At 46.7% G+C, this 27,680-nt stretch overlaps 1 protein-coding gene and 1 long non-coding RNA gene across 2 annotated transcripts in view; both read left to right on the top strand.

The window, feature by feature from the left end:
- Positions 1-1,799: 1,799 nt before the first annotated feature.
- Positions 1,800-27,008, top strand: GDNF (glial cell derived neurotrophic factor). Its single transcript, XM_081213283.1, has 3 exons — positions 1,800-2,058; positions 16,979-17,161; positions 25,619-27,008. The coding sequence occupies exons 2-3, from the start codon at positions 17,005-17,007 to the stop codon at positions 26,110-26,112; spliced, it is 651 nt and encodes a 216-aa protein (XP_081069409.1). The 5' UTR covers positions 1,800-2,058; positions 16,979-17,004; the 3' UTR covers positions 26,113-27,008.
- Positions 14,551-27,680, top strand: part of LOC308597406 — a 47,551-nt gene continuing 34,421 nt past the window's right edge. Inside the window, exon 1 of the long non-coding RNA XR_014012947.1 lies at positions 14,551-14,809. This is a non-coding gene — a long non-coding RNA (uncharacterized lncRNA). The remainder of the gene's footprint in view (positions 14,810-27,680) is intronic.

Here is a 27,680-nt window from a genome sequence, read left to right on the forward strand (position 1 = left end):
CATCTAGGGAGCTTCATGGCCTGAGTGCAGATTTGAACCCTGGTCTCCCAGGTCCTAGTCCAATACTAACCACTACACCACACCTGCTCGGACTATTCTGTCCATTTCAAATACTAATATTTGTCCTTCAGGGTTATGGAACCCTAATAGTTCACCAAGGTCCATCAGAACAATAGTAGTTTATAGGATGAGTGTTGGATACAAGCTTTGGAGCTCGTTGAGGTAGTTTTGTCTTTCCCCTCTGGTCATCTCCCTGGTGTAGACACCAAGCAGTTAGCATTCAGTTTCAAAGTATCTCCTTCCTTCAATCAATGCTTTACCCTGCATGCAAAACAGTGTATGGAAATCCAAAAGTGCTTTCAAACAACCTGGGCAGAAACTCCCAGGTGATGGTTAGAGTCTTTATTTAATTTTCTCTTCCCCACCCATCCTCCAACTTAGCCCTAGGGCTTGTTGCAATGCCTCCGGCCATGTGCAACACAAGCCACTGATTTATGCACCATCTGCGATTAGGGGCGGCGCTTCCTGGACATGGGCGAGGCTTTGCAAATAAGTTTATTCCTGGACTTTCCCCATTTGTGCAACTTTATTTATCCATCCCATGTACCTGTGTATCCCCCCCCCCCCAACCAGAGAACAATAAGATATTGAAGAGGCGACAGGATAGAGGCATATCTTCTGTGGCAGCAAGCGATGGCAGCAGCCGTCTCCGTCGACCTGCCCCTTTAGCCATGAATGATGCGAGCGCTCTGGAATTGGGGACAGGGCTGCCTGAGGCGGGAGGGGGGGACCGGCTGCCCAACGCCCCTCGGGCGGCTTGCACCAAAGTGCGGCGTTGGGTTACATCAGCAAAGCAAATGCGAGCCCAAGACGCCGGGCCAACTTCAGAAGCCTCCTTCGCGCGGCTGGCCATGGAATACGCACGATATGTCGAGCCGCTGACTTCAGCCAAGAGCTATTCGCTGGATCTCCTGGTGTTGTTTGATGCTGGACGGGGCGCGCGGGGGAGGCGGGGGAGCGCCAGCAAGAGAAAGGAGAAGCGCTCGCGTGTGTGTGTGTGAGTGTGTTTAGGTCCGCGGGCGAATCAGAGGCGGCGATGGGGGCCGCGTCACCGAGCGCCAAGCCTATAAAGGCATCTCGCGGGCCGTCTCCCCCTGGCAAAGAGAGCTCTCGGCGTGCGCTTGGGACGGCTCGAGCGCGCCCTCCTCTGCCCCCTGGCGTGCGAGCGGAGCTAGACCTCCGGCGGCAGGAGAGCCTTTCTTCTTCTCTCGCTTGCCCCCTCCACGTCGATTCCAGAGGATCTTACAGTGACCTGGTGGTGGTGCTTGGTGGTGTTGGAAGAGGAGGACGCGAGGGGAGGGCGGGAAAGACTCGGCGTCTGGATTTTGCACGAGCCTCTGGTGGCGCAGCGCATCATTCCACATGGATCTATCTGCCAAGCTTTGACTTGCCCTCGGGGAGGACGCAGCTTTGCTGGCTTCTGAGTCCCCTTTCTCCCCGCCCAGCCTTCCTCGGACCCTCCACTCCCGGGGCCCTTGTCTCCCTTGGGTGCGCCCCGCCCTCTCCCCTCCCCACCTCTTCTCCCTGGAGCAGCCGGCGTGGCCGGGCCCCCCCGATGTCTTCACTGGACTCCCCGCCGCTGTGGGTGGGGTGTCTCTCTCCGGCGTCCGGCCAGCGGCTTCTTCTTCTTCTCCTTCTGAACTGTAGGCTCCAGGGCCAATTGCGACTGACAGGCGGCGCGCCCCGCGGCCAGGCGAGTTTCTCGCGCCGTCTACCTTGAAGCTTTGGATCGGGCGCAGCGCAAGGCGTGGGGAAGGCGCGGCGCCCCCCGGCTGCACCTGCGGGGCTGCGGCGGGGGGAGGGCGCGGGGCGGCGGCGGCGGCAACAGCTCCCTCCCCCGCCTGGATTGCGAGCAAGGCTCTTCTCCCCACCCCAGCCCATATCGCCCACCCACTTCGAGGATCTCCGCGCCCCGGGCTCCACATGCATCTCTGAGCCGGAGAGCCGTGGATCCCGGGCGTTCATGTCACCCTTGGGTCGGAAGAGACCAGATCCGAGGTAAGCAGGGGGAGGGCTCTCCGGGGAAACAGCCCCTCTGGGCTGGGGAGTTCAGGGAGTTGCGCAGCGATGGTCTGGCTGGTTGAGGGGCCTGGGATGGGGGCGGGGAGAGACTCGCCTGCTCCGAGGACAGGAGTTTGGGGGCGACTTCTCCCCACCTCCCCCACCTTGAGAACTCCGCCCTGGTTATTCTGGATCCGCCGCAATCCAGGGGTCTAAACCAGCAGAGTCGAGTGGTAACATTTCAAGAGCGCCAATAGCGAGGGCCCTCTAACAAAAAGGGAGGGGAAACTTGCAAGAGTTAAAAGTGGTATTTTTTATAATTATTTTCTTGGAGAGTGGGTTGTTTCTGTCTCCATCCCGCCATCTCGCGTTGGTTAAGTGGGCTCCTTTGCCTGCCGGGGAGGGGGGGCGTTTGGGAAATCCCCAGGGAGGTCTTATGGCACCAGCTTGTTTTAGAAGTATAGACTCATCCTCTGGTCATTTCAAGCGGGTTAGTTTAACTTCACTGTTGAACTTCTAAAAATAAAATAAAAATAGTGAAGGTGATGAGCGCATTCCAAATAACTGTTTGGCATTCGTTAGGTACTTACGTCGGGCCGAAGTTGAGAGAAAGCCTTGTGGGATCTGGACAGAACTGGGGTCCTGCCCCATAGCTCTCCACTGGTGCGCCTCTGGCAGCCAGACGCAACGGTTGCTTAGATTTCTGGAGAATGCGCTTCTTTGCTATTTAAGGCCACTCGCAACACCACCCCAGATCCAAATCAGTATGGCCGAGGTTATCTGAACCCGGATCCTATGTCTATTTATTCAGAAGGTCCCACTGTCTTCAATGGGGCTTACTCCCAGGTAAGTGTGCAATTACAATAGCTCCCCGCCCTGCAGCTCTAAATATTTTGCCGTCGGCCTGCTCACCTGAAAAGACGCTTCCTCTGGAGAGCTTCAAATGTGGAGGAATTAAATTTGTCTCGTTATTTTCCCTTGGACCAAGGCGATATATATGGCGCTACCTCTCCCGCTTTAGTCTAACAACATCCCTGTGAGGTAGATTAGACTGAGAGACCGTTACCGGCCAAAGGGTCGCCTGGTGAGAGTTTCAAGTTGAGTGGGGGGTTAGAACACTTGTCTCTCAGATCCTCCCTGTTATGCCAAGGTTTTCCTCAGCTTCAAGAGTGAAGGGCGACATTTTTTGCATCCTTGAATAACAGTGCAAGCCAAGACATGTTTACTCAGAAGTAGGACCCGCTGAGTTCAGTGGGACGTACTTCCAGGTAAATCGTTCTAGGTTTTCAGCCAGGTTCGTCCATCCTTGGTGTCCCTGGAAAAAATCTCTCTGGTTTCGCTAGGGTGTAAGGGGCTTAAGGTGTCCCTGGGGGAACTGATCCTGGAGATGCGTAAAATAAGACTTTTTCAGTGCGGTGTGTCCGCGCTGAACGGGAGGGCTGCGGGAAGGCGAGTCAAGGGACCGTGCGCTCCACAAGGCTTTTAAATCGCAAACCAGCTTAGTGCCACGAAAACCCTCAAGACGGCTAGAAGCTTAAGCGGTCGCCTAAACTTTTCCCTGGCTGTCAGCTCCGCCGTCTCACGGTGGATTGTCCTTTCCTTTAAACTAGCAGCCTCCGACTAGCGTCCGCTGATCGTGTGGGAAAAGGAAACCAAAGCGCATGGAAAGAAAGAAAAAGTGCGCTGGACGGGTTTTCCCCAGGCGTGAGCTGGGCACCTCTTGTGTGAATCCAGAACCGAGCTTCCTCCCATAATCGCCTCTCTCCAGAGGCCCAGAGTTTCCCGATCCTGCTCGTGCTGGGATGTCAACACCAGCCCCGCCGAGCCAGCGCCTTCTTGCTCCTTGAAACGTGTCCGAAGCAGCGCTTATCCGACGGCGACGCGCGCTTCGATCGCCCTCTTCTCCTCCCACTGGAAATAGGGAATACGCCCAGCACCGCCGCCTTGCATCGAGGCAGGGGGGACTCGCTCACCTTTCCCCTCCGAGGAGAAATCCTCGGCAAAGGTCGGGAATGCTCTGGGAGCGTCGCGATCCCAAGGGAAAGCGAGCGTGGGTTGCAATTGCCCGAGCCACCTTATTTCCCTAAAGATTTCCGTGGGGTTCGTAGGGGATCAGGAGCCGCCACCGAGCGACGCAGAGGCAACACATTTTGGAGAGGTGCGTGATCTCTCTGGAGAGAGAGAAGGGACACGATTCCCCTCCGGAATTAAAAAAGGTAGTTCGTTAGAGGTGTGGATCTGGAGGAGGTAGTTAATGCATATTCAAAGTTGTTGGGCACAGGTGATTAGCACCCTAGAGCAGGAGAGGGTAGGAAATGCCCAGAGAAGGAGCCCAAAACTGGGCTCCATCCTGCATCAGAATCTTCCCCTAATCCCATCCAGGGATGTTTTCGATTTTAGGGCCAGAGACAGGTGGGAGGGGTCTATTGCCATTTGACTTGGAATGGGGAGAGTTATAAGATGCTTGGGCATGTTACCCCAGAATTCAAGAGTAGTAACTCTTTGTTGGGAGTATATATGCATAAAATCACCAAAACAAAGGTCTAGTCGCATCTTAAAGACCAATAATAATATATTTACATAAATAAGGCAGACACTTTCATGGACTACACTTGGCCAGGTGCATTGGATGAAAGCTATTTATCTGTCATAAATAAAATGAGTTGGTCTTTAAGGTACCACAATACTTTTTTAAATTCTCTGCCTTCCCCCTGCAACAGACTCTCAGTGCTACCTCACTGGGAAATGCATAAGACTGCAGCATGCTAGCCTAACCAAGAGGTAGGCTGAAAATAAGAGCCATTCCCACAGATAGGCTTTTGTGAGAAAATCGCGTGCAATTTGTTTATATAGATTTAACCTGCTTGGTGTATTGAGTCCGGAATTGGTCAAAGGCATCTCTCTCCCTCTCTTTGCCCTGTTAAGAGATTTGCATGTGCAAAAGAGTACTGTAATAATTTGATTAGGCTTGGGGTTTTTTAAGTGGTTTCCATGGCGATGAGGCAGCTTGGCTTCCCAAAGTTATACAATGGGGGGGGGGCAGGGACATCCCTCCAAAAATATTGAGGAAAGGGGAGGGGCCGGATGCTGCAAACCCAGCAAAGCCAAAGTAGGTGTGGACTGCCCTCTAGTGACAGGTTTGAAATGGTAATTTCACCTGAGCACTAACCGAAGCAGGACTGCACAACTTGTGGTCCACAAAGTGTGTGGCGGCCCATCAGGAATGTGGTCAAGTTCTGGTGTTTGCTGCTTGTCTGAGGCTGCGAGAACAGGGGAGTTGTCAAGCACATAGGAGGTTGAGAGCCAATGTGGTGTAGCAATTAGAGTGTCTTGCTTAGGACCTGGGAGATCTGAGTTCGATTCCCCACTCTGCCATGATACTCACTGGGTGACCTTGGGCCAGTCACACCTCCCAGACCAACTTACCTCTCAAGGTCATTGCAGAGAATCAAACGAGGAGAGGGAGAACCATGTGCGTCGCTTTTAGCTCCTTGGAGGAAAAGGTGGAATATAAGTGCAATTAAAAAAGAATAGCTGTGTTTGGTTTGGTTACAAGGCCTGCCTGGAGAGTTACTGAGGTATACATGAGGTATGGTGGCACACCATAAAAGCAGGGGGTGGACACTGAAGGCATGAACTGGTGTCTGAATAGTGCATTAAGACTTTTTTTTAAGTGTTGGCCCTAGCTGGGAGGGGTGAATGGAGGTGCCCTAGGGCTCCACTTCAGGGAGCAAAAAGTCCTGCTTGGGTCCAAGGGCTGCCTTCCTTTGAAGTGCATCTCTGTGGCTCAGCCATGGGATATGAAAGGATGGCAAAGGAGGACAGCCACTCTGAGCCTGTACAGAACGCTTTCCCCTCATCACCCACCAACCACAACCAGCCCTTGCAACACCTTGGCTGGAAAGCGATGGGATTGGATGAGGAAGCAGATTTCCTGGCAGGTATTCTGAACCAGAGCAGAACTTTTAGAAACTGTAGATTGCCAAGGCAAGCCTTGAAGGGAGCTTTTTGCAGTGTTTTTGCATGCTTAACTACCTCATTGCAAATAGGAATATATACGCTGGCCCACTGATGAATGCCCTTGTTTGCAAAGGTCTATGGCTACAAGCTGTAAATACGCACTGGATTTGAGTGCCCTAGTTTTAGTAGTTTACATGTGCGGTCTCTCCTTCACTTTATTTTGAGAGCCCTGTGTTACTCTTTAAAGCTTGCTTTTAAAAAAAAAAAATGAATGAAAATGAAGCATTTTCCCCAAATGTTTACCACATTTACAACAACATTAAGAAACAACCTATTAACTGCAGTAATAAATAAAGTAGGATCACAATGGACAATTTAGCTAAATCACCCTATAATGCGTGTATAAGTGTGGCACTCCCAAATCAGCTCAGCTTCTGTTACTGTATAGAATTCTATCACACAGACAAGCTGTCTTGTCTTGGTGAATAAATTTGCCTAGTAGTCATTGCCAGGCCCTAAGTTCTTTAGGCATTGTAGCTATTGGCCAAAGTTGAAACAGATAGGGGAACTTTGGAAGGACCACAACGTGGTCAGGCCAAGAAAGGTGTAGCTCCTCCCAAGACTTCAATTCCTGTCTGATTTATGTTAGCAGAAGTGCAAAATTTGCCCTCTTTGAGGAATGCAGGTTTTTAGTACCAAATACTTAAGTTTTTGAGAACAACTTTTAAAAACCAGTAATGTGCTTTGTATTAGCCCGAGATTGCAATGGAGTACCTAAACACATAATTTCAGATTTAGGCTCATTTATTTGCAGTCTTGTAACCTCACCATAGTACCTCTGTTCCTTTGCAAGCCCAGGTGTTGCAGTTTCTGGTTTAGATAACATAAGGGCGATGTCATCGACGAAAAAGCTGATAGTATGCAATCTCCCATTTATTGTTACACCCACTATTTTCGCATTGTTTCTAACAGACATTGCTAGTTGCTTGATAGAGAGAACAAAGAAAAGTGGTGATAAAGGGCAACCCTGTTTTGCTCCACACTATCAAGAAGAGGTTGGAGTCAAGACCATCCATTCATACTGTGGTAAAGGAGTGTTCTTATAAAGCAAAAATTGAGCTTATGAAACACCGGCCCATGTTGAGCTCTAAAGATTAACATCTTTAGAACTGAACATTTTTAGAAAGATGCATCTTTCATATTAGTGGCTGAAAGCAGACATTTTGTCATGCACATACAACATTTTCAAGTGAACATCTTATTGTATTTTTAATATTTTGTTGAAATAATAAATTATTATTGTTTTATTATTAAAACACTAAAGAGCAATGTTTGAGCTTCCAAAAGGAGTTCAACTTAACCAATAGATTGTTCCATCCAAGGTCTATTCACAGCCTTGTCCTCTTGATGTGTACAGTGGTACCTCGGGTTAAGTACTTAATTCGTTCCGGAGGTCCGTTCTTAACCTGAAACTGTTCTTAACCTGAAGCACCGCTTTAGCTAATGAGGCCTCTCGCTGCCGCCGCGCCACCAGAGCCCGATTTCTGTTCTTATCCTGAAGCAAAGTTCTTAACCTGAAGCACTATTTCTGGGTTAGCGGAGTGTGTAACCTGAAGCGTATATAACCTGAAGCATATGTAACCCGAGGTACCACTGTATTTGTTTTCAAGTGGCTCTTGGTTGTTACATTTCATGATCAGGGAAATAACCGGATAGCTTGTTTGCAAAAGAAGGTAAAAAGGGGGAGGTAAATATACTGGGGGAAATGGCACAGGGCACACATTCTCAGGAAGTTCTACTCTGCAAAACTGTGCCAGAGAGCATTGGTCAAATGTTAGACATGTCAGCATTTCATCAGTGGGCTCCACAGCAGGATTGGATTGGGTATCCTAACTATGCAAACTATTGAATAATGGGACCAGTTGTCCAGGAAAGCTGTGACATTGCATTCTATGGACATTTCAGGCTAAGCAATCCTGAACAATGCAAAGAACTAGCTTACCACTGAGCTTTCTCCTAAGTTTTCATTTCAGATGACCCGAGAAGTTGTCTTTCTAGAGCTGTAACCACAACCTGTTAAACAGGGGTGCTGGGGTTTAAACTATTGTATGCCCTTTTTCTTTTCCACAAAATTATCTAGAGCCAGCCTTCTTATTAGGCAAAGTCAGCCGGCAACCTCAGGTGGCAGACAGTGAGGGGCAGCAGCAAGGTGCTATCGGACAGGGTCCTGCAGGTGAACATAAACAGAATCTGCTGGATCAGGTCAATAATGACCCATTGAGTCCAGCATCCTGCTGTCATGGTGGCCAACCAGATGGCCAAAAGCAGGACTTGAGCCCATCAGCACCACCCCTGCTTGTGATTCCCAGCAACTGACAGGTGCCAGTTCCCCTGCACTACAGTAGCTTAAGCTAGCCTGCTGCCTTTAGGTTCAGTGGAGGACTCTGCCTCATCACCAGTGCTGAACTCCCAGGTGGTCCATGTTCATCCATGGCATGGGAGACACCATCTTGACCTTCACCTGAAGTAGAGAGTTGTTTGGGACCTGCTCTGTTTGAGGGTTGAGATGCAGTTGATGAAATATAGGGCCTTATTCTAAGGCAGGCATGTGCAAAGTCTGTTTCAGGGGCCTAATCCAGCCTGCCGGTCCGTTTAATCTGGCCCCCGTGGCAGTATATGTCCTGGGGTAAAATCCTAAAAAGCTCAACAACTTTGGGGCAAAATTGTAGAAAAAGTTCAACAACTTCAATCCTAAAAAAAAACCTCAACAACTTTGGGGTTAAATCCTAAAGAAAGCTCCACAACTTTGGGGTAAACTTCAATCCTAAAAAAAGTTCAACTTTGGTCAGCCCTCACACATGTTCACTTCATCAAATCTAGCCCTGTCCTAAGGCTTTTGCAAATAAGTATTTTGAATGGATCTATGTGGCTTCCCCTGGTTCACCGGGAGCCCTAGAAGACATGCTCTGTTATCAAGTGTTTTCCATTATAAAGGCGGATAGTCTAGCCGCAGGGGTCAGCAAACTTTTTCAGCAGGAAGCCGGTCCACTGTCCCTCAGACCTTGTGGGAGGCTGGACTGTATTTTGGAAAAAAATATGAACTAATTCCTTTGCCCCACGAATAACCCAGAGATGCATATTAAATAAAAGGGCACATTCTACTCTTGTAAAAACACACTGATTCCCGGACCATCCATGGGCCAGATTTAGAAGGCGAGTGGGCCGGATCCGGCCCCCGGGCCTTAGTTTGCCTACCCATGGTCTAGTGTACCATGGTGATTTTAAGTATAAAGACCAAGAGAATAGTATTTGTTCTAGATCAAATACCATGAAATGCAAAAATGATCTTATGCATGCTATGTGAAGTGATGCTCCAAGTTATGTACTGCTGAGTAGATCCACCAATTTTTGCAATTTCTCATGTAAACGATTAAAAGACGTCTAGTTCTTGCTTTTTTGGCCCTAAACGTGCTACTTGGAAATGTAGGACTTAATTTCAAGTGGCATGTTGATAAGGATGTCTGGCACCTTAATGCCCTCTTTTTTTGAGGGGGAGCACAAAAAAATCAGTAATTTATATAAGGAGAAAGGCCATGTCACTTTGCATTGCAGAAGAACCCAAGTTCATTTTGGGGCATCTCCTGATCAATGGTCAGGTAGTCGATAAAGGAAAGACTTCTGCCCAAAGACCCAGAGAGCTTCTGCCTGACACAGTACAGTGGTACCTTGAGTTACAAATGCCTCAGGTTACAAACGCTTCAGGTTACAAACTCTTCTAACCTGGAAGAGTTACCTCGAGTTGAGAACTTTGCCTCAGGATGAGAACGGAAATCGTGTGCCGGCAGCACAGCAGCAGCAAGAGGCCCCATTAACAGAAGCACAACTCTAGTTAAGAACAGTTTCAGGTGAAGAACGGACCTCTGGAATGAATTAAGTTTGTAAGTAGAGGTACCACTGTACTGTGTTACAGTGTACTGTGTTACAGTGGTACCTCAGGTTAAGTACTTAATTCGTTCCGGAGGTCCGTACTTAACCTGAAACTGTTCTTAACCTGAAGCACCACTTTAGCTAATGGGGCCTCCTGCTGCTGCCGCGCCTCCGGAGCATGATTTCTGTTCTCATCCTGAAGCAAAGTTCTTAACCTGAAGCACTATTTCTGGGTTAGTGGAGTCTGTAACCTGAAGCATATGTAACCTGGGATACCACTGTAGATAGGGTAAGAATCTGACTCAATACAAGGCAGCATTCTGTCTTTGTCTCTGCCTGCTATCACTGGAGCTGCTTAGAGTTGCCACCTGATGGGTAAAAGATCAACTGCATCATGGCTAAAAATTCAGCAACTGCAGCTTCCATCATCACTGTCTTTACAGCAAAGCTGCAACTGATTGGTGTTCTTTCCCACTTTCCTTGCAGAGCCTCTTTGAGGAGACAAATGATCTCATTGACTTTGATAGGCTACCGGTATATCCACAGCTCAGACAGCTTTAAATAACAATTCCTAGAAAGTGCAGTTCTGTGAGTTGGGACTAGGGAACATTAATGTAAAATTCTCAGCACATCCACCAGGTGACAGTTCCCGGAATCCTTTGGTCCAGCCATGATGGTTAAACTTGGATAAGGCAGATAATGTATTTTTGGGAGTGTACAGATGTTCTTAGTCAGACAGCCCATCCCACTAGCCAGTTAAGAAGAACTGGGAGTTTAAATTAATTTTTAAAAGCTTTAAGGCTTTTGAAGATGATTGGTTCAAAGTAAGCCCAGTCCTATCCGTTAGGGAGAGTGAGGTGACCAGGGAGTTGATTTTGAGTGTCATGAAAGGGAAACAGATTGTTAGTTTTTGTTTGTTACTATATCTGTGTTTTTGTATTGCGAACTGCCCTGTGTCCCTCAGAAGAAGGGCGATATAGAAATTCAATAAATAAAAATGAATAAAATTAACCATGGAATCATAGGTCACCTTGATGGCAACAAATGTTTACGGTGGTTAGTTTTGTTGTCATCCTCGGTTTTATTCAAAACAAACAGACCAATGAAGAAGCAGCAAGGAACTATACCTTGACTGGGCATTTTTTAAGTGTTGGTGAGCACTGGAGATGTACAGGTTTTTTTGTTTACTATGCAGTCTGCCAATGGAGGCGTTGGTTTTTTGGTGGGTTTTGGTTTTTTATTGAAACACAAAACGCAATGCATGCAAATTCAAGATGATCTGTTTTAATTCTGGCTGCCTGGAAATGAAAGAGACTTGCACCTGTAAGAGACTGGGGTGTTTTTATTCTTGCACAAGGTCTCAGAGTTGCCAGACCATAACTCAAAAAGCGATACTTGTACGAAGTGTTAGTGACCAGCACAGCTTTTACTTTAAATTCCTTTATGCAGGAGGAGGCAAAGAACCCACAGCTTCTTCCACCTCTTTCACCTCACAGACATAGTGTCTGATTTACAGTGCAGCTCAAGACACCAGGAATCTTGCTCATTACCTCAGATGTGGAGGGCTAGATCCAAAGATTTGGGGCGGAGGAATTGGGCACAATTGTCTAGAAAGATGTGTATGTTAGGAAATTTACACTAAATAGCTGATATAGTTCCACGAGGACTTTTTAAAAAATGCAAACTGATATGGAAATGCGCCAAGCCAGCTTGGGCTGCGGGCCATAGCTGTCAACTTTTCCCTTTTCTTGCGAGGAATCCTATTTGAAATAAGGGAATTTCTCTTTTTTAAAAAAGTGAAATGTTGACAGCTATGCTGTGGGCTTAGGCTTAGGCTTTCAGAAACCCAAAGCCCAGCTGAAGGAAGCCAGAGACCAAGTCAAAAGCTTTGGCTTGGCTTTGGCTTCAGTTTCCAGCTTTGGGTTTCCAAAAGCTGACGTCGAAAGCTGCAGCTGAAAGCTGCAGCCAAAAGACAGGCCGGAAGTTGGAAGCTGCTGCTGTTGAAGCCAGAGAGGGGAAGCAGCTTGAAGGAGAAGGGTGCGTGGTGGCAGTGGAACATAATGCCCATGGCAGTATCCAGTGCCGGACTTATGTATAAGCTAAACAAGCAATAGTTTAGGACCCCACTCTCTTGGGGGGCCCCAAAAAATTTAAAGGGGGAAAAACTGGATGTACATTTCCAAAAGAGAAGATAAAAAACAGATAATATAAAACCTATATACAGCAACAGTGTTTTGCGTTGTGTAGGCTCCTATGATGTCAGTAATGGGCCCCACCTGGTAGCCTGCTCCCTAAAATATCACCGGTTTGCTCATTTCTATATATAGGGTGTCTACCTTCTGCATGTGCAAATGGGTTTAGATACCTATTAGGTCCATAAATTAGGTAAAGGTAAAGGGTCCATGGGGTCACGAAGAGTTGGACACGACTAAACAACAACAACAACAAAAGGGACCCCTGACCATTAGGTCCAGTCGTGACCGACTCTGGGGTTGCGGCGCTCATCTCACTTTATTGACTGAGGGAGCTGGTGTACAGCTTCCGGGTCATGTGGCCAGCATGACTAAGCTGCTTCTGGTGAACCAGAGCAGCACACAGAAATGCCGTTTACCTTCCCGCCGGAGGGGTAGCTATTAATCTACTTGCACTTTGACGTGCTTTCAAACTGCTAGGTTGGCAGGAGCAGGGACCGAGCAACGGGAGCTCACCCCGTCGCGGGGATTCAAACCGCCGACCTTCTGACTGGCAAGTCCTAGGCTCTGTGGTTTAACTCACAGTCCCAGTCCATAAATTACCATATAGCAAATATTCAACACAAAAAACAGCAACAATTTGTTGTTGACAAAGGACAGCTGGGCATATAAAGGGCCCCATTTCCTTCAGTAGCTTAGGGCCTCATCAAACCTAAATCCAGCCCTGGCAGTGTCCATTGGCTTCTGCCAGCCAAGGTGGTTACCTCAGTCTGCCTCATGGATGTCCCAGCCCTTTTAAATACAGTGACACTTTTTGTGCATAAAAGATGCGCAGGACTTCACTTACTGGTGTCAGCTGGATGAAAATCGACCCATTGTGTCTTCTCTGGTGCCACCCAAATGCACATCCCAAGTGTGCAAATGCGCCTCTTCCCCCAATGTTATGTACGTAAAGATTCTAGGGCAGCACCAACAGAAAGTCTTAACCCAATATGCAGTAGAATTCTACCAGAATTCATAAGACTAGTGACGGTAAACATGGGTGTTTGAAATCCCACAGAGGGGGAAAGCTGCCTTTACGTGCCATGTGTCATTAAGGCTGGTCTAATTTGTTCCGGATGTGCTGCCAAAGGGGTCAGATCCAAATGTCTCATCTTCAAGGGGCTGCAGATAATGCTGTAATCCCGCTGAAATCCAGAAGTGTCGGGTCTCCTGTTCGTGTAGAATTCATTTGCGTCCTTTGCCTTAGAAGCCCTAATCGGAGCTCCGAGGATACTGCTTGTGGTTACCCAGTGGTGAGGGAAAGGCACTCTGCGCAAGCGCAATAGTGCCAATTTTTTTATTGTGGCAGAACTAACTAAGCCTTGCAGAAATAAGTCTTTTTTTACACTGTAAACAGGTTTGCTTGCAGGGGTGGGGAGGGTATTCACCCGGGCTCTATTAAGCACCTGCAAGTGCTCTGGTTTCCTTTGCCCCTGACCTCAGATCCGCTTGGGCAGAACTTTCCAAGAAAGACAGAAATGCCTCTCTGCTAGAACTATGTTCTGAAATATTTACAGAAGAATTTAATGCAGTCCACACACCAGCCTGCTCTTGGTGAACAAGCTGAAAGGATGGGAAATGCCTGATTGGTCCCAGATTGCCAGTTTGCAAGGCGGATAATAGTTTCAACTAGGATAGGAAAACTCAGCCAAGAGAGAGTTACACGTCCTTCCAGTTTTGCAGATGCCTCCTCCTGTTCTCCCTTCCCTCCCTCCCTCTTTCTCTCTTCACTTTACCAGGCCAAACTGGTGCCTACATAACACTTTATGACTGAAAGTTGCCAAATCACTGCTACTTTGATGTGAAAGCCAAAGTATCCCACTTTCTGTAAAGTTTACATATCAAAGGCCCTTTAAATGTAACCCAATCTGAATTCCCCCTTTAAAAAAATAATAATATCGAAAACATGCGGAACCAGGGGCGAACCTTAAGCTACGGAAGCTGTCCTGAATCCCAGTGCTAATGCACAGTGGGGAGTCCAGTTTGAGCATGTGCAAAGGGTCTCTCCCATACCAACTAACAGTAGCGGTCAGTGGGGCACAATGGGGCTTTTTTGCTTACCTGCCTTGCCAGTACAGTATTACGTTGCTTCCACTTACTGAGAGAGCAAGATTATCTGTGCAATTCTGAGCAGGCATCGTACTCAGGAGGGGGTCCTTTCTACCATGAGAGTAAGAAGACCCGGGTCAGAGCCTTTCTACTGATTATTTCCATTGGGCCATTCCCAACTCTTCCTTTTTCTTGTTCGCCACAAACTTGGAAGCTTTCGACTAAAGCACTTAAAACCACATTAGTTGTTGCAACACACACATGTTGCCCAATCCACTACTGGCAATGGGGCAGAAGAGATATTCTAACATTTTGCATTTTAACGAGGAAGCATGTACAGTGGTACCTCGGGTTACATACACTTCAGGTTACATACTCTTCAGGTTACAGACTCTGCTAACCCAGAAATAGTACCTCAGGTTAAGAACTTTGCTTCAGGATGAGAACAGAAATCGTGCTCCAGTGGCACAGCAGCAGCAGGAGGCCCCATGAGCTAAAGTGGTGCTTCAGGTTAAGAACAGTTTCAGGTTAAGTACGGACCTTCGGAACGAATTAAGTACTTAACCCGAGGTACCACTGTAATTTGCACTTCTCGAACCAGTACGAGAACTGAGACACAGCTATCATTTGAAATTTGCGCTTCTCTGAATTTTGTAACAGTCCTCTGTTTTAAAGCTGCACTTTAAAATGCATATGTTAGTAAAAAAATATGATGGGCAAAAATGCATTCTGTTGGGCAAAATTGCTTGCACAAATATGGATATATTGGTAAAACTGCTTACAGAAATGTCTGTAATAGGAGAAAATTGTGCTAAAATTCTGAAAAATACAAGGATTTTTTAAAAAGAAAAATAATAGTGATTTTTAAGCACTATGCTTAAACAGGGCTGAAACAAGTTTTGTACTTTTATGTATATGATGCTTAAATCTCTCTTGTTCGGTTGCATTTGGGGGTGTTGGGTTTTTTCCCCATTTCCAATACTATGTAATTGAAGAAAAGGTTCTACATGCATGTTTGGATTATAACTTAATACGCAAAATCTCCTGCTGCCATGTTCTGATTGGAAATGAAGCAGTATGGCCACCCTGAACCTTTTGCCCGTATAAATGCTATTTTGAAGCAGACTGCTTATTATTATTTATTACATTTCTAAGCCACCCTTCATCCTTAGAACTCAGGGTGGTTCACAACGTAAAAAAATACAATATAAAAGCACAAAATACATGATAAAAGCAAGAACAAAAAACCCTACAAACCAATAATCATTCTTCCCCCCTCCAACCTGATATACCATATTTTTTGCACCACAACACTCACTTTTTTCCTCCTAAAAAGTAAGGGGAAATGTCTGTGCGTGTTATGGAGGAAATGCCTACGGGTGGCATGCCTACGGATTTTCCTCCTCTAAAAACTACATGCGTGTTATGGTCGGGTGCGTGTTATAGAGCGAAAAATACGGTAATCCTGAGCACAAATAATCATGAATGCACCCTTAAGGCCGGGGAGAGGCCTCAGGCAGCCCAATGCCTTGGGCGGCCCTGAGTGGGCTGTTCATTGTCATGAGAGAAGGATGTTCTGTGTGCGCTCAATTATTACTTCATGGGGCTGAAGACAGGCCAGTCAAGTGCTGCAGAAAGCTCTGCATGATTGCTTTTACACGTGACATTTACCTCGGCTGCTTTTTGTTCGTTAGCTTTTGGGTTTCCTGTGTCTCTAATATAAATGTGCAGCCTGGTTAGAGTGTCAGAGCTGGGAGACCAGGGTTTGAATCCCCACTCGCTGGGTGGCCTTGGGCTGTCACTGCCTCTTAGCTAACCTACCTCACAGGGTTGTTGTGAGGATTTAAATGAGGAAGGGGAGAGTCATGTACACCACCTTGAGCTCCTTGCAAGGGAGGAAGGTGGAGTGGAAATGAATAAACAGTGATACTAAAAGGTATGGTTGATTTTTCAAAAATAGTATTCATGACACTTTCTCTCCTGTATGAACACAGTAACCAGACATGCTGCCAATGGGTGTGAGGGAAACTTGAGCGCTCGCGTCACTTGGGAATGTGCTGTTGATGGAGCAGGGTGGGTGTGTTGGTGTTTGCTGTGTATCTGAAGGGTTGTGTGGTCCAAGCTCAGTTTAAAGACACAGCGTAAGGTTTGGAACATAGAAACAGAGAGCAGGGAAGGCCTTTGAGGTTGGCCCTCAACAGTTAGCACCTGAACAGATCCGCTGTCTGGCAGCAGCCTTTGAGAAGACAGTGTTGGGTTCCTTTCAAAGGCTCTTTAAAGCAAGTGCCCACCTCCTTTCTCCACCCTGACCAGCAGCTGAGTCACAGAACCAGGGCCAGCAAGACGAGTTATTGCTTGCTTCTAATAAACATGGCCTCAGCGCCAAGCACTGTGTTTGTTATTGTAAGGGAAGATGGAAACGGCAGCGTTCTAGCCCCAGAAGACTTGGCGCTTTAAAGCAGACTGCCAAGATGGGGATATGAGATAGAGGCCAGGGATTGGCACATGGCATAAGAACTTATAAGCCACACTACTGGTCCATCTAGGTCAGTATTGTCCACAGACAGGCAGCGGCTTTCTGGGGTTTCAGGCAGGAAGTCTCTCCCAGCGCAACTTGGAGATGCTGGGCATTGAAGCTAGAATTTTCTCTGCATTCAGATGCTCTGCCACTGAGCCATGGAGCAGTGTGGATGGGATCAGTGGAGAAGATGCAAACGCTAATGTCCTGTCTCTCTCCTGTTTGCCAGGGTCCTGTGCTGGAAGGAAATCTAAGATGAAGTTATGGGATGTGGTGGCTGTCTGCATGTTGCTACTCAACACAATCTCCACCTTTCCTCTTCCTGATGGCCAGACCCGCTCAGTGCTAGAGGGAGCTGAAGACGATCACACCTCCAACCGGCTGCTGACTCCTTATGCTGGCCAAATGGACTGTAAGAAAAAGTTCCCTTTCCTCCTTTCAACTTCTATCCATCTTAACTACTGGAAAAAAAAATGCTTTTGGTTGTCCTGGCACCAAGTTTGGACATGTGTTTAACCAGCTCTCCTGGGAGGGTTCCTCCTTTCCCAGCCTAGAGCTGAGAGAGATCTAAACCCAAAAGCAGAAATATAGCAAGTATGACTGACGGCTCAGGCCCAGTCATGCAGAAGCCACTGGGAATTAAGAGGACTAGGCTGACTCATTCACCATGAAACTGTAATCCCATTGGCATCATTGGGTCTGAGGGTTCACACATATGGTTATCACTGTGTTTTATCGTTTGGTGGTTTTAGACTTGGGAATGGTAGTCTGGTGAGGTTGTTGAGGATACCTTACTAGAGATTAGACGCCATGGTAGTTCAATTGCTATGAAACCAAAAAGATTCACAGGTGTGCTCTTGTGGGGCCACCACTGACTTTTCTACTTGCTTGCCCTCCTCTTTCTTATGAGGAGGAGGTTGCATGTGAACCAGAAGTCTCTACATGCCTGGTTCCAAAGGAGTGCTGGGATTCCTTAACTCTAGTGATTCCATCAGCATTCTTGCCATTGCGAATAATCAGGAACATGTGTACTTTCAGTATACTTGCCGCTTCCTCTGCATGAATACAAGGAAGGGCAAACCTCTGTCTGTTTGTTTTGAAATCTGGCGGCACTGCTGAGTGCAAAGCATCCCTAATGAAGTCAATGAGGTGGCAGCTTTTGTTCGTGGAGAATGAGTCAGAGCTCACCAAGCGGAAGGAGACACACCAATGGCTGGGAGGCGGAACAATGCTCCTTGGGCTTAAATTCAAAGTCCATCAGCTAAATGGGCTCTTTTAGGCTATGAGAAAGAATCCCACATCTAGGTGCAAACTGAAGGCTTGTGCAGATTCGATGCTTCTCAGGGTGCAATATGTAAACTGTGTATCTAGCATATCAATATGCCAAATCACCTAGAAGCGCCAGCTACCAGAAATAGGATTGCCACAAATTACTGACAGTCCAGTTCCCCTCCATATCAGTGGAGCAAAATGAATCATAGAATCATAGAGTTGGAAGAGACCACAAGGGCCATCGAGTCCAACCCCCTGCCAAGCAGGAAACACCATCAGAGCACTCCTGACATATGGTTGTTAAGCCTCTGCTTAAAGACCTCCAAAGAAGGAGACTCCACCACACTCCTTGGCAGCAAATTCCACTGTCAAACAGCTCTTACTGTCAGGAAGTTCTTCCTAATGTTTAGGTGGAATCTTCTTTCTTGTAGTTTGGATCCATTGCTCCGTGTCCGCTTCTCTGGAGCAGCAGAAAACAACCTTTCTCCCTCCTCTATATGACATCCTTTTATATATTTGAACATGGCTATCATATCACCCCTTAACCTGAGTAGGAGACCAAAAGGGTTAGCTACACCTAGTAGTAGTATCTAAATGTGAAGTTGAAAGCTGGTCCTTAATGTCCAGCAGCCCAGTGCTGGATTTATGTATAAGCTATAGCTTAGGGGCCCACTCTCTTGGGCCCCACCAAAAAAGTTAAAGGAATAAAAAAAGGGATGTACCTTTCAAAAATATAAGATAAAAAACAAATAAAATAAAACCTACATACAGCAACAGTGTTTTTTGTGTTGTGTAGGCTCCTATGATGTTATGTGCAAATGGCTTTAGATACCTATTAGGTACATAAATTAAGGTAAAGGTAAAGGTACCCCTGCCCGTACGGGCCAGTCTTGCCAGACTCTAGGGTTGTGCACTCATCTCACTCTATAGGCCGGGAGCCAGCGCTGTCCGCAGACACTTCCGGGTCACGTGGCCAGCGTGACAAAGCTGCATCTGGCGAGCCAGCACAGCACACGGGACGCCGTTTACCTTCCCACTGGTAAGCGGTCCCTATTTATCTACTTGCACCCGAAGGTGCTTTCGAACTGCTAGGTTGGCAGGTGCTGGGACCAAACGATGGGAGTACACCCCGCCGCGGGGATTCGAACCGCCGACCATGCGATTGGCAAGTCCTAGGCGCTGAGGTTTTACCCACAGCCCCACCCGTGTCCCGGGTCCATAAATTACCATTTAGCATATATTCAACACAAAAAACAGTGACAATTTGTTGTTGACAAAGGACAGCTGGACATATAAAGAGGATGGAAAGAAGCACAAGACTGAGCGGGCCACAGTCAGGTTCACCCAGAATATGCCACATACGCCCACTTCCCTTCTCCGCAGGCCACCCATGCTCATTGCAGCACATAGGGCACTGTGCTCCCAGGGTAATTATTGTTGCTGCAAATCACACAGTCCTCTCCTCTGTTGCTTTCCTGTGAGAGAGAGGGATTCTCAAGCCTCTTTTGCCTTCTCAGCATCTTCCCAGCAGATGCAAAACCACATCTGCATTCTTTCGCTTTCTGCCTCGTCTGATCCTCCTCCTCTCTCGCTCTCTTCCCACTGGAATCTTTCCTGGGTTTCCCTCTTCACGTTTTGGAGAGAAGCCACATTTCCTTTCAAGGAATGATGCACGTTGACCAAAAGACCTAACTGTCTCCATTCCCTTCTCCTTCCACCCTGCTCACCCTCCGGCCCAGAGCGTAGACGAGGGAATGCTTGGGTGTCTTGTGAACTCACTTTTCTTTTTTGATGAAAATAGATATTTTGTGTGAGACAGAGGTATATAAATACTTTTATGAATTAAAATAAGACTGCCAAAGGTGGCTTCTGAAGGAAGGGCGACATGATGGGAGTTGTAGTCCAACAACATCAGGTTGAGATCTGCTGCTCTGTGGGTCAAATTCGCTCCCCATATAAAAGGTGGTGGAGCAGCCTTCTCAAAGTTCATCCTGTTGGCCTTGGCCTGGCGTGCCAGCCAGTCAAGGCCATCTGCTCTCTGTTTTCTGTCCCTCCCCAGCTTCATGTCATTTGAAATTTGAAAAGCATTCCCTTTATACTCTTATCCAAATCATGTCATTAAAAAAAAGTTGACAAGCACAGGGTCTAGGACAGAGTCCTGCCGCACTCCAGCTGAGCTCTGCCTCTGGGTTGGTGCAGAACCATTAATGGCCCTTTGCTCCCTAAACTGTTTTACTGCAAAATCAAACATTCCAGTTTTGTAGCTCTCAGCTACTGAATTTCTTTCTTTTACTCATGGCTGACTGACCCTGACTATGCAAAAAAAAGGACACACATCTGCATACTATTTCCTGCGTGCGCAATTTATTCTGCAAGCAGAATTTGGGTTGCCTTGCAAAATTCTGTTATTCTGTTTGCCGTTTGCATAAGCGGCCTGAAGAAACCATTCTTCGCCATCTGTCGAAAGCTTCCTTTGCCTCTCACAGTGGCTTGCAAGGAGCAGAGGCGGACAGGTGGCAACTTCCTTCAGTGCTTCATCAAAGCCCTTTCCTGCGCCATGCAGGCCGACACGCAGTCCGGCGGCTGCGTGTCCGAGAGGGAATCAAGTGTACTCTGGGAGGAAGTAGTGGGCAACAGGTGAAGACCACACACACATAGGCACATATCAGACGGCATTTTCGCCGGGCGGCCAAGTCTGTCTGTGCACAATGAAAGAATCATGCCGATCAGCTGTTCAGTAGGCAGAAGCAGAACTAAATCCAGTGCTTCCCCTCCCCTGTCCGGCATCCCCCCCCAAATAGCTGCCTGGCATTATCGCTTATTTCCTAACAGGGCTCTGTGCATGCACCTGGCAGCCAGATCGAGGGGAGGAACTGCATGGGCAGCACTGCTTGCAGCCGCTAAGCGTTCATCCAACTAGGGCTATATGCATCCACCTGCGGGTTGACCGTGGCTTGATTGGGCAGATATAAATACCCTCTCACTTCCTGAATGAGATCCTGCTTGTGCTTAGGAAATTAAGCTTCATAACGGAGTGGGGATTTGGATGTTGGTTTCCAACATGGAAATTCAGCACAGTCATACCTCAGGATAAATACGCTTCAGAATAAGTATTTTTGGGTTGCGCACCGCAGCGACCTGGAAGTAACGGAGCACGTTACTTCCGGGTTTCGCCGCTCGCGCATGCACAGACGGTCAAAATTACGTTGTGCGCATGCGCGGAAGCGTCAAGACGCGTAGTCGTGTCTTATGTTCTGTTCAGGATGCGAACGGGGCTCTGGAATGGATCCCGTTCTTATCCCGAGGTACCACTCTACACTGTATTTTTGTTTAAACCCTGGTCTGCCCAAGTAGGATATATTGGGTGTGGAGGGGCAATTTGTAGGGGTGTGAGAGGTGCCAAGTCCTCCTGCCTCTTACAGTCTGTATCCCCATTGCCACTTCCCTCCTGCTCCTGGGCTCCGATACCAGAAGACAACTGGGAGGAGTGGGGATATTTCATCTCTTTCTCCCTTGCCCGGCCCTTTCATGAAAATCAGACATCTCCACCATCGCCACACTTGAGGTGTCATTTAGGGTTGTCTCAGCTTTAGATGGCGGGTTCTTCCATTGCCAGATGTCATTTGAGATTTATAAATGTAAAATATTTCCATCAATATTAACCTCTGGGTAGTTCCCCTGCTTCTATTTAAAATTATTTTATTAGTCTTTACAGTGGTACCTCAGGTTACATATGCTTCAGGTTACAAACGCTTCAGGTTACAGACTCCGCTAACCCAGAAATAGTCTTCAGGTTAAGAACTTTGTTTCAGGATGAGAACAGAAATCGTGCTCCTGCGGCGCAGCAGCAGCAGGAGGCCCCATTAGCTAAAGTGGTGCTTCAGGTGAAGAACTGTTTCAGGTTAAGAACGGACCTCCGGAATGAATTAAGTATTTAACCTGAGGTACCACTGTATTACATTTGTATACTGTCCTTCATCTGTAGATTTCAGGGCAGTTCATAAAAATACAAGATAAAAATCCAAACGTCCCTGGGGAAACCTTTTCACAAACGGGGAGCCACTGCAGAAAAGGCCTGTTCTTGTGTTGCCACCATTTGGACCTCTTGTAGAGGAGGCACATGAAGAAAGTTCTTAGATAATGGTCATTGGGTCTGGGTAGATTTAAATTAAGGGCTGCTCATGCTGGATGATGTCATAAGTAAAAGGTAAATATAGGTCTTAACCACTGAGTCACTTGGGCTTGCCGATTTGAATCCGCTCGATGGTGGTGAGCTCCAATTGCTCTCTCCCAGCTTCTGCCAACCCAGCAGTATGAAAGCAGACCAGTGCAAATAGATAAATAGGTACCACTGTGGCGGGTTAGGTAAACAGTGTTACCATGCGCTCTAGCACTTGTCATGGAGTCCCATTGCACCAGAAGTGGTTTAGTCATGCTGGCCACATGACCCGGAAAGCTGTCTGTGGGCAAAATCTGGCTTCCTCAGCCTGAAGCGAGATGAGTGCCACACCCCATAGTCGCCTTTGTCTGGACTTAACCATCCAGGGGTCCTTTACCTTTACCTGTAGAGTTCCCTCTCCAACAGAGGTGTGTCTCGCTTCTTCACTATACACCTTTCAGCGAGTACAAAAGACACATCTCTTTACCTGGCCATTGACACTCGAGAAGTGTGTTTTCAGGGCCCTCCTTACCTGTAATAAATACGCCAAAGACCGCCTCTCCCATATGAACTGACCTGACCCTGCAATCGTAGTTGAGATATATCTGTATCTATCTACCTACCTACCCACCTGCCCTTTGACCTTATGGTGAAGGGCAGTTAAGAAATCCAATAAATAAATAACATAAGAATATAATTCATGAGGAGATTTCAGACTGTGGCTGAGGAGAGATTTAAACCCAACTCTTGTAGACCCCCCCCCCCCAATTTTCTTGGACTAAAGTGTGAGATTATGGCTGCTTACACACCAGGTATTTAAAACACACAACTTCCCCTGGGAACTGCAGTTCATATTAATTGTCCTGAAAATTGTAACTCTCCAAGGGATGAACTACAATTCCCATGGTTCTTTTAATATATGAGCTTTAAATGTATATACAGCCTACAGATTATATTGAAACATTCGTTATATCTGGAGTTTAAAACCAGCCTGTTTCTGCCTCTCCCTCTCACCTGATAAGGGAGATGCAAGTGGAACCATTATGGCAGTGGGGGACAACTAACTAAGCGACTTCAGTTCTGATTCCTCCCGCTCCAAAGTATTGGCTTGTTCCAGTACTGCCTCAGGACATTTAACAAGCCACCTGAGAGAGCGAGAGAGAGAGGACACCAGTGAGAGTGTCAGATTTTGTGGGAATTCTAAGATGGAGGAAAGGTTGCCCTCTGTTCTTCCTCTGACACACTGGTGAGCCAGCAAGGAAGATAATGAACCTGAACACCATTAATCATTTAAAGATTATTTGATCTCAGCATCTTTGATGTTATATTCCGTTAACGAATGCCGCTGACGGGTCTCCATTTCACCCAAGCCATGCACGAAGCCTCTTCTTAATACAAGAAGTTCCTTTAATTGCTTAAGCCCCGTCACCATTTCAGAAGGCCAACAGGTGAATTTTGATTCCTTTCTGGTAACGTCCATTACTGAGAAGGGCTTGTAACGCGAGGATTATATTCTGCTTCCTAGCCTGCTACGTCTGCTCATTTCAAACCAGGCTGCGGGAAGGTGAAAAGATGAGAACGGCTCATTGACTTCATGCACTTTCACAGGCCAGCGGTTGATGAACATCTAAATATACTGGGGTCAGGGAGGGCAGGAAGGATATTTGTTTAAGGCAAGGCCGGGGAGCACTTTTTCAGCTCAGGGGCCAGATTCTCTTCTGCGCAACTCCTTGGGGGCCGCATGTATTTGTATGCCACCTTTCCACAGCTAAAACCATGCTCAAGGTGGCTTACAGCATGAAACAAATTGCATAGTTACAAATATAACCATGGTAGTCAAAAACAATGAACAAAACACATCAAAAAGTACACAACCAAACTGAACAATTTCCACATAAATCAAAGCAAGGTTTAAAAATAAGGATACAAAAAATTAATCAGTAGCAGCAACAATCTCCCCTGCTACAACCCTCCCTAAACAGTACCCCAACTAAAGACCAGCACACATTCCTCACCATGACCATGCAAGATTTTTTCTTTTAAAAAGCATTTTCTTTGAAGAAAGTGCAGTCCCATTTATTTATTTATTTTATTTTATTTTATTTTATTTTATTTTATTTTCTACACTAATTCTCTATCTGAGGATCTCATGGCGGTTTACAACATGAAAACACAAAAATACGTATCAATGTCAAAAACAATAACTATAACACACACACCCCAACACAACTTTGTTTGGCTTTGCTCTTTTAAGAGGGGGACAATCAAGTTTTGTTCATAAAGCAAATTATCTCTCTTAATGTTAAGCTAGGCAAACACATATTTAACAAGATAGGGTTAGCATGAGTGTAGTGCAAGGAGGGCTTTTTCCCACTAATAAAAGGATGATCACATTTACAAGCCCAAATGTGCTTAAGATCTGGTTGGTGCCTTACAAAATGCTTAAAAAACTTTCGGAGTAACTAGCAAGATGGCACTTCTCACTTTAACCATCTTCCACAAAGAGACATTATCAGTGTCCAAGGAAAAGCACACAAGGGAATGTAAGGTAGGGCCAGAAGTGGATATGCCCAAAGGTCCGTTAGAGAGGCTTGCAGGGCCACATTCAGTCCCCAAGCCTCTTTTGATTTAGGGTACAGTCCTCTCTAAAGGTATTCTACTCATGGCACACCAAGAAGAATGGAAGATGCAAAGGGAAGATGGGTTGGAACCAAACACAACCTCCCAATGTGTGATGGGGAACACTGGTTCATACATTGCAGAGAAGGGGTGCTTGAGGAATGCTACCATGGTGAATTTAGGTGGTCTGCTCCTCTTGCTTTAACGTGCAGGTCTGAACTGAGCTACAAACCAGTCCTATGCATTGAGCTCATTCAGACTTGCTCCCAGGTGAGTGTGCATAGGATTGCAGCCGCAATTATCAAAAGATGCATTTAAATAATTATGCATTCAGAGAGAAAGCATGCAAGTATATAAAATATGCCTGTGTGTGTGTGTGTGTGTGTGTGTACTACAGTCGTATGTCCAAATGCCTTGCGACTTGAACATTTTGACTCCTGAATGCCACAAACCCGGAGTGAGTATTCCAGTTTGCGAATGTTCTTTGGAACCTGAACATCCGACATAGCTTATGTAGCTTCTGATTGGCTGCAGGACGCTCCTTTAGCCAATCAGAAGCTGTGATTTCGTTGTCGAACATCTTTGGAAGTAAAAAAGATTTCCAGAATGGATTCCATTCGACAACCAAGGTACAACTGTGTGTGTGTGTGTGCGCGCGCGTGTGCGCGCATGCATGTATGTATGCATGTGTGTATGTATACACACACATACACACACACACATTTACATATACATTTATACACGCCTGTATATAAAAAGAGGTTCTTCGCAATACATGTTCATCTGACAAACTATTTTCTTTCTGTATTTTCAAAACAGCTAATATTTCTGAGGATTATCCCAAGCGGCTTGGTGACGTAGAAGATTTCATTCAAGCCACTATAAAAATCCTGAAGAGGTCACCAGATAAACCAACGCCATATAGCTCCAAAAGGGAAAGAAACCGTCAACGTGCAGCAAAGAACAATAATAATTCCAGCAGCAGAAAAGGACGGAGAGATCCGAAGGGAAGGAACCGGGATTGTGTCTTAACTGAGATGCACTTAAATGTGACTGACTTGGGCTTGGGATACAACACCAAAGAAGAGTTGATTTTCCGGTATTGTAGTGGTTCCTGCGAGTCCGCTGTAACCGTGTATGACCAAATTTTAAACAATTTAACCCAAAACAGAAAGTTGGCCAGTGACAAAATCAGACCACAGCCTTGTTGCAGACCCATTGCCTATGATGATGATGTTTCGTTTTTGGATGATGACCTATCAACTTATCACATACTGAAAAAACATTCCGCGAAAAGATGTGGGTGTGTCTGACATCCTTTTTGGGTTTGATATTGCATTCCTGCTAAAGAAGGGTCCAAGGCTCCCAAGAAGATGGAATGATGGCTTCAGAGGAAGGCAAGAGGACCAAGCATATGGGAGAACAACAACAAGAGGACGGGATATAAATCAATCTAAATATAATAATAATAATTGTGGGAGCCTGGTTGTTAGAAATCCAACACAGGAGAATTGGATAGGATACAACCGCTGGGGCGTTTTGTTTCTACAGGAAGGTAAATAAGCATCAATGCTCAGGGGCAGAGATCCAAGATGGATGGAAGAGACTTACAACATTTGCTGTAAGGCGATCCACTGTTAGCGAACCCTGGCAAGGCAGGTGCTTAACAACACAATCTCTGTCGGATATTTTGCTCCGCTCCTCTTTGGGTTTTTTCTGTTACGGAATTGGAAGGAACAACCACCCACCACTGGCCTTGACCCCAAAATATTGGGCAGAGGGGCAGGGATCCTTTATTTATTTATTTATTCCATAAAATTTATATACCGCTAGAGATTGTCACAGAAGCCTCAAAGCGGTTTACAAAAAAAAGATAAGATGTTCACTAAAAAACAAAACAAAACAAAACAATGATTTAAAGCATAGAAAAACGTTAAAACACGAAAACCAGTTAAAACGGCGGGTGCAAATACCTGCCGGCGCATTTCAGCGGCAAACATCAATGGCGAATTTGCCACTTGAGGCAAAGCAGGCGGGAAAATGGAAAGAAGTGAAGTAGCAAGGTAGTAGAATGTGGGACTCTTAAGCCTGCTACTCAGCTTGCCCCAGGCACTGCCTTGGGTCAACGATTGGGGAGGTTCAGCTGCCTGGCGCGCGCCTGTGATGTCATGTGCGTGACACGTATCATCAAGAGGCGAGGCTTCACTAGCTGCAGCTCCTTCTCTCTCTCATGCCCAGAAGGAACCTACCTTTTGACCATGCTTGGTGGCTTGGCCTCTTCCACCCCTTTAATATTTTGGAGGGCTGAGCTCCCTGCTAAGGAATATTGAGGGAGCTGATGGCACCTCTGCCCCCTAGAGTTGGCATGCCTGCAGCATACCCTGGTATTATAGAAACCACAGCAGCACCACTCCTGTCTGTTCCCACCAGGCTATTACGAAGTCCTCTCCTCCTTGCACCGTCAGTCAGGAGACACCCCCCCCCCCAGCTATGCTGTAGCTTCTCTGCTCAACAGTATCAGCTTTCACAAAATTAGGTTAACGTGAGAATGGAGAGGAACAGACTTTCCATGTACAGTGGTACCTCGGGTTAAGTACCTTGTTCCAGAGGTCCGTTCTTAACCTGAAGCACCACTTTATCTAATGGGACCTCCTGCTGCCGCTGCGCCGCCGGAGCACAATTTCTGTTCTCATCCTGAAGCAAAGTTCTTAACCTGAGGTAATATTTCTGGGTTAGCGGAGTCTGTAACCTGAAGCGTATGTAACCTGAAGCGTATGTAACCCGAGGTACCACTGTACTGGGTTTCTCATGTTACCTGGAGGAGCAGGAAGTCGTGGCACTCTCGAAGCTCTCACACCACAGAGGTAACCTGAGTAGCAAG

The sequence above is a fragment of the Podarcis bocagei genome (assembly GCF_964188305.1).
Source record: "Podarcis bocagei genome assembly, chromosome: 11".
Taxonomy (NCBI): Eukaryota; Metazoa; Chordata; class Lepidosauria; order Squamata; family Lacertidae; genus Podarcis; species Podarcis bocagei.

What these genes read in the sequence shown, in the direction of transcription:
- GDNF (XM_081213283.1), top strand. Translation starts at nt 17,005, where the DNA reads ATGAAGTTATGGGATGTGGTGGCTGTCTGCATGTTGCTACTCAACACA. An exon ending in TTATGCTGGCCAAATGGACT is followed by an intron (nt 17,162 to 25,618) that starts GTAAGAAAAAGT and finishes TTTTCAAAACAG; the next exon opens with CTAATATTTCTGAGGATTAT.